This window comes from Capra hircus, chromosome 12 (genome assembly GCF_001704415.2).
Source record: "Capra hircus breed San Clemente chromosome 12, ASM170441v1, whole genome shotgun sequence".
In the NCBI taxonomy this organism is placed as follows: Eukaryota; Metazoa; Chordata; class Mammalia; order Artiodactyla; family Bovidae; genus Capra; species Capra hircus.
Genome location: NC_030819.1, coordinates 86610408 through 86617325, shown reverse-complemented (window position 1 = coordinate 86617325; position 6918 = coordinate 86610408). Strand labels below are relative to the sequence as shown.

The 6918-nt window shown below is 41.9% G+C and overlaps 1 protein-coding gene across 1 annotated transcript; it reads right to left on the bottom strand.

The window, feature by feature from the left end:
• PCDH20 (protocadherin 20) lies at nt 2343-6474 on the bottom strand. Its single transcript, XM_018056825.1, has 2 exons — nt 6326-6474; nt 2343-5301 (listed from the first exon to the last, which is right to left on the bottom strand). Exons 1-2 carry the CDS (start codon nt 6455-6457, stop codon nt 2569-2571), a joined length of 2865 nt encoding a protein of 954 aa, XP_017912314.1. The 5' UTR covers nt 6458-6474; the 3' UTR covers nt 2343-2568.

Here is a 6918-nt window from a genome sequence, read left to right as displayed (position 1 = left end):
AAGATCAGAGCAATCTTCTTCATTAAGTTGGGCAAAGAAAACTCACTGGTCCTGAAACTGTTAAATGGATATTAGGGCTTTTAATGAATGGAACATTTATTTTTGTGCCAGCTCAACTAGCAACATTGACATGATTAGCATACATTTTGGCAACCATTCTAGCACAAGGTGTTAGTAAAAAGAGACTTTTATCTTTGAGCTTAATTTACTTTAACTTCTCTTGTTATAAATGTTTTTAGTGTGAATGAGATGTTTTTGTAAAGGAAATCCTGGCACAAGGAGTAATCGAAATATGTTCTTTTATTAATGTTAAAGGCATTTTTTAATGCTAGAGATGAAATCCATATCCTCAAACACATGAACCTCTTCAAATTCAGAAGTGAATAAAGTATTTTGTAATTTATACTGATAATTCAATCATTGCAATTGTGGACTTTTTTTTTTTTTCTTTTAATGGTGCTACTTGTTTCACATGTAGTTCCTTCATATAAAAAAGAGAAATAGATATAAAAATAACTGGTGGAGAATGGTTTCCTCCTTTGCCCTATATTAATTACAAATGAAGTTTGGAGGGCTATATCAATTATGAATGAAAAGTTTGGGGAGGTAAATGATCTTAGTTTCTTAGCTCAGGTGGCTCTCAAACAAAAGGAATTTCTAATAAAAGTATATTTCCCTTTTGCAGCAAGCACTACTGTTTCATATCTTATTATCTTATTTAATTGTCAAATTAAAAATAAGAAAATGAGTGAATACATATTCAAAAGATCTTAAGTTTTTGTATTCAATTATTTTTTTGCAACGTGTTTTTATTTTAAATTTGAAGTTTATAACAGAGTCAATAGAGGGTTTGCAATTAAAATGAGTGTTTATAATTGTTTCTAAGTCATAGTAAATAAATATGCATGCAGACATGCATGGCTATAAATTTTCATATGAACTATCAAGTACATAACCATAGTCTTTGTCTATGATACACACACACACAAACACACATATATATGTCTATAATTACACATGTGTTTAATAATTTACCCAATGTTTATTTAAGTAATAAATTAGTATAATGTAAACTTTAGCATAACATAATATTTACAATTTACTCACATTGATCTTTAAAAGCAGATGAATGCCATTAACAGGCACTTCAGTAAAACAACAAACCCATGTATATAAAACAGTAAAAATGAGAAAATTACGAAAATATATACCTTTAATTTGCAGACATATAAACACTTTTGGTACAGTACAAACACATGATGCCAAAAAGTAGAATGATCCAGTTTAAGCTAACAAATTCATTGTTTACACAGATAATTTTGCTATAGCTCTCATATAAAATAAAATTTCCAGCTCACACAATGAAGTGAGGGTGATCAATCACTGATAAACCAGCTTGCTTCACTGCAAAGCATTTAGTAAAAGCTAAATTATCAAAGAGGTCTGCTTCTGGGCTTACAAATAAACTCTTGGAACTAATCCAAAGCCAAAGAAAGGAAGCCAGAAATGGTAGCCAACAAACCTAAACAACAACAAAACGATAAGTAGAACTCTCATAGAAAAGGTCCTGCTAAAACAACAGATAGTGTCCACCAGCTTCTAGAATAATTTTAATAGGATTTCTTTTTTTTTTTATGTAACACTTGAATTTAAGTATATAAGATCTAATACAAAGCCCAAATATAAAGTACTACTGATGAGTTGTGAAAGCATCAAAATATCATAAACGCATATTAAGCAACTAAGGATTGAAACATTTCTTTGCTTCTGGTTGATTTTCTTGGACATAACTTCTAGTTACATTTTCTTTAAGAAAGAATTTCCTGTGTTAACAGTAAATGCAGTGGTAAAGCAAATAGAAAGCCACAAGAGTACACAGAAAGTGAATTATTCTTCAGCACATCAGATCTTTAACACATGGCAAAATATTTATCCTTGCTAAAAAAGAACTGTGCTTCTTCACAGATGCCTTATTTTTCAAATTAAAGATACCTTCTCTTTCAAATTATACAAGATGCATTTGTGAGGTAATGAACATACTGTTTACAAATGCATTTATTTTATTTTTAATCATATATTTAAGTGGGGTGAAATCCCATTTAATCTCATCTTTGTTTAATGTTAAAAACAGTATATTTAAAATAGACTCTTTCATTAATTTCGTACACAACTGTCATGTACAATACCTTAAAACAGTTCCCTGCAAAGGAGTAGTCGAAGCCCTCTTGTGGTTAAAGGACTTTTTAGACAAAAAATGCAACGTACATTTTCTTACCTCACTCCTAGGTTTTAACAATCATCTGCTTGGTGTATGAAAGCTGCTAATCATGTCCAAGATTTTCTAAATAACAGTTCCATAACTGTTAGTAACAATTTCATTTAAAACTTTCTGTACACATATTATAACTTCTGATTTTGAATTTAAAAACCTGTAAACAGCTATTTACAATATAGTACAAGTTATAAATTAGATGTCCTTTATTTGAACTGCCATCCACATTCTTGTTTTGGTGGTGAGAAATCCCCAAAATCAGTTGAAATATCTCTACTATTCCACAGAAAAAAAAATCAAATATTAGAAATATCTATTGGTTTCCTCTCTCTCATATGCAAGTCAATTTTTCCTTTTAATGGAGTTTGTACTTCCAAATTTTCATCCTCCCTATGGTGTTTCTTTTCTCTCCTTAAACAGATATATATGCCCATCCCTGTTAAGAATGTGATAGAACTCAAGCTTATTACAGATAGAGCTATTAATGTGGGCATACAGGACACGGATTCACCTTTCCTTTGAGTTGGTTCTATTGAAATCTGTGGTTCTTTCTCTTCTATGCTAATTTCTGGTTCCTTTCTTAAAAGATTCTCAATGTAGCTCTCATTACTGACGGTGTCATTGACAAATAGATTCACCATGACTGTGGAATGGAGAGGTTCTGGATAACCATGATCACTCACTTTCACCAATAAACGATGGAGCCCATAATCTGTCTGCAACAATGCCTCCTCCAAAGTAATGTTGCCAGTTTTAGGGTCAATTCTAAAGGATTCAGGCCTAGGCCCTCTTCTCCCTATGATGCTATAGGCTATGACAGCATTCATGCCTGTGTCTTTGTCAACTGCATAGACCTCTGTAACTAGTGAGCCAGGGAGAGTAGAAGGCAACACCAACAAGTAAGACATGTTAGACTGAGGGAATAAAACGAGAGGTGGGTTGTCGTTAATATCTAGAAGGAGAATTGTGATTTTTGCAGTAGAGGAGAGGGGAGGCATACCCCCATCGACGGCTTCAACCCACAAAGTGTAGGAGCTTTGCTGCTCTCTGTCCAAAGAGACTTTAGCTCTCAGCAGGCCCTTTCCAGTGTCTATGACAAAAATATCACTCTGGTTCACCACGGAGAGAGCAACCCATCCGTTTTGCCCAGTATCGGCGTCTGTGACACTAATCACTCCAATTTCACCATATCCTGGAAAATTTTCTGGCACAAAGAAGCTGAAGTCCTTGTTGATGAACCTAGGGCTGTTGTCATTTTTATCCAACACTGTGATAATAACAGTAGCTACTGATTCTTGGGGTGGCTTCCCAGAGTCAACAGCTCTGACTGTGTACCTATACGTTTCTTTCTCCTCTCGATCCAGCTGAGTAGAAACTGTCAGAATTCCTGTGACACTGTCTAAGGAAAAATATGATGGAGCATCAGGTCCCAGAAAATATGAAACTTGGCCCCTCTCTCCACTGTCAGCATCTGTAGCATCTAGCTTAGTCAAAAAGGCATTGGGTGCATTATTTTCTTCAATGGTTAGTTCTACCAAGGGTTGAAGGAAAACAGGAGCATTATCATTGTCATCTAAAAGTTGCACTTTAATCATTTTTTTAACTTGAAATCCCTCAGAGTTCCAAGCTACTATGGCTATTTCATAGAATTGCTGTAGCTCATAATCCATAGGTTTTGTCGTTTCTAGAAGATACTCATTACTATATGGTTTGTAGGGCAATAACCTAAATGGTCCTTCACCTTCCAGATAGCAGTTTACCTTGTATTTACCTTCTGGATCTCTTATGGTAAAGAATGCAATTGGAGTGTTAATAGGCTCCAATTCTTTCAGGTAAATAATACCATCTATCTCATTCGCTATATAACGAGGGATGATTTCAGGAGGCCTGAAAATGACTCTGATAATAGTCACCAGGGCAGTGATCACAGCAGGGATGCAGCCTGGTCCATTAGCAAGGATGGTGAGCTTGTGTGTTTGCAGAACACTTCCTCCAATCTTACTGAAAAGTTTAATGACCCCGGTGTTTTCATTCAAATGGAATAAATCCTTGGATGCTTGTGGAACTTTCTGACTGTAAGAGTAGGTGATCTGAGCATTGTTTCCCAAGTCTCTGTCCACAGCCTGAACAGCTGCAATTGGTGTGCCCACAGTAGCATTCCCATACACGGTGATGTTGATTTGTGAGTCTGTGAAGAGTGGGCAATTGTCATTAATGTCACTTATGCCAATGGTGAGGGTGGCACTGCCTATCAGTGGTGGAGACCCACCATCCTCAGCTATGATGATGCTCACATACTGGTCCTGGGTCTCTCTGTCCAACAGTCCCATGACAATTAGGTAGGGGGTGCGCTCCCCATTCTCATTCTCCTCCACGTCCAGGGTGAACATACGATGGTAGTCCAGCAAGCGGTAGGTCTGAACACCATTAGTGCCCATATCTGGGTCCACGGCAGGATGCTCTATGGCCAGCCGGGTGTTTACAGGTGCATTTTCTGGAACCCAAACTGATATTTGGGAAATAGGAAACCGCGGGGCATTGTCATTGATGTCCCGGATAGCGATTTTTACCTTCACAAACCTAAAGTATTCCTGAGGCAGGACTAGGACATCCAGAAGCAAAAGACAAGAGTCAGCCGAGTCAGCCGAAGGCGAAGAGGAGATGGAAATGCTGCCCCCCCAGGCAGTCCCTCTGCCTCCTTCAAGACACAAGGCCTCCCGGTCGATCTCCTGGGCAGAAGTGTGTAGCTCCCCTGAGCGGTTGTCGAGGGTCACGTACTGGCCACTCAGCCCCTGGGAGGCCAGGCTGAAGGAGAGAGGAGGGTTCCTCTCGGCGACGCTGTGCTGAGGCGACTGCGACTGCAGGTCCTGCCCCCTGGCGCTGGGCAGCAGCCGCAGGTCCTCCGCCAGGCTGCCGATGAGCACCCCCGCCGGTAGCCCCTCGTTCAGGCTGTACAGAATCTCCGTGGCCCGGCTGTAACTCGCCAGACAGTTGAACGGTCTCACGAAGAGGAAAAACAGAAGCAGATGCTGAATGGGGCGGAAGAGGTGGGGGGGGCGAGGGGTAGGGGGGGAGAGAAGGCTTGTTACAAACACGCAGAATCACAAAACCTGGAGTCAGAACGCGTGCTCCTTCCGGCTCCATCCCCACTCTCAAAGGCAAAGGCTCCAGTCAAAACAGGGTTAAGAGGAAACTTGCTGCAAGGGAGAGATCTGCGCGGCAACGCTGTCTCCAAAACTTATTTTCTGTTTACTTTCTGCACCGCACCCCCACCCCGGCTCTCGCCCGGTTCCCCATCACGCTCACTCAGTAAACGTTCAGAATCCCAAACTATCACGCACCCCGGGAAGTACGGTGGAGGGACTGCACCGCGCGGCAGGGTAGGTCCCAGGGAGAGAGGGGGCTGGTAGTGGAGGGGACCGAGAAGTGGGCTCTTTATTTTTTCCCACTGAAATATTAATACAGCTAACGTCCCAGGAACGCGAAATGTCTTGCATTCCTTGCTATGAGACAGATAACAACAAAAACAACAACAACAATAAAAACATAGAAACTCTAGCCCCTCGGGCTCCCTTCTCTATTAAATAAACGCTTTAGGTCTGAAGAATTGATCTTCGTTTTAACACGTACCTAAAATCAAATCTAAAAGATCTGGATTTCCACCCCATGATAAGCTCTCACTAATCCCCCTCCCTAGGGAAAGAGTAGCAAACGCGGAAAATGAAACGCAAAAACAATTCGTCAGTTGCAGTAGACAGTCAAAGCCAGATGCCGGCCGCAGAAACCCCTCTATCTTAAAGCCATATGAGCACACCCTAACCCCTTTCACCTCGTCTCCTTCCATTCGTGCTTCAGAAACTTCTCATTATCCAAGGACTTGCCTATTCCTTGCTAAAATGAAGAGACATTATTCCAAACTCCCTTTCTCTCCCCTCAACCTTCCCGTGAAGTTTGGAATAAGGTAAAAAGGTTTGAAAAACATGAAGGAGTAGGAACCCCACGACGGTGCTGCACCCTGTCAGGGCCGCGGGACTCCTGGACCTCAACCCTTACCGGCAGGTTTCCGTGGCTGGCGCTGCTGCTAGGACAACTGAGACTCCCCATATCCGAGCGCGGGCGCCAGGTCGCCCGACTCCAGCTCACAGCCCCGGCCCGCAAGCCGCACGCATCCCCGCCGCCTCGCATTCCTCGGGAGGCTGCGGGCTGCGCGGCGGCGCAGGAGGGCGGCAGAGGACACTCCCTCTCTGGGCATGCAAATCGCGGGGGGAACTTCAGCCAATAGTCCCCGGCTTGTCAATCAAGGACAGCAGCTCCTGGAGGCCAGAAAGGCGTGCGGGCGCTGGGGCACGGTTGTGATTTCCTGCTCCGGACGTGGGCACGTCCAGACCCGGCCTGAGGAGCCGGAGCTGGGACTTGCCTCGGAAAACCGCGGCTAGGCTCCACCTGGTCCGGCTCCAGGCGCGTGTTCCCGGCCTCTCTCCTCGCAGCACCAGTCAGGACCCAAGTCCACAGGTTGAAATAAATAAATAACTCTGCATTTATATCCGAATAGAGCATAGGGAGTAAATAAGTATACATTCACATCCGAATGGAGAATAAGTATGCATTTATATCCGAACAGCAAATACACGCTACAAGGCAACCAT

Bases quoted from the DNA above. Each gene is read 5' to 3' on its own strand.
- PCDH20 (XM_018056825.1), bottom strand. From the start codon at position 6,457: ATGCGAGGCGGCGGGGATGCGTGCGGCTTGCGGGCCGGGGCTGTGAGC. The intron at 5,302-6,325 runs GTAAGGGTTGAG...CGCCCCATTCAG, and splicing joins CCAGCCACGGAAACCTGCCG to CATCTGCTTCTGTTTTTCCT.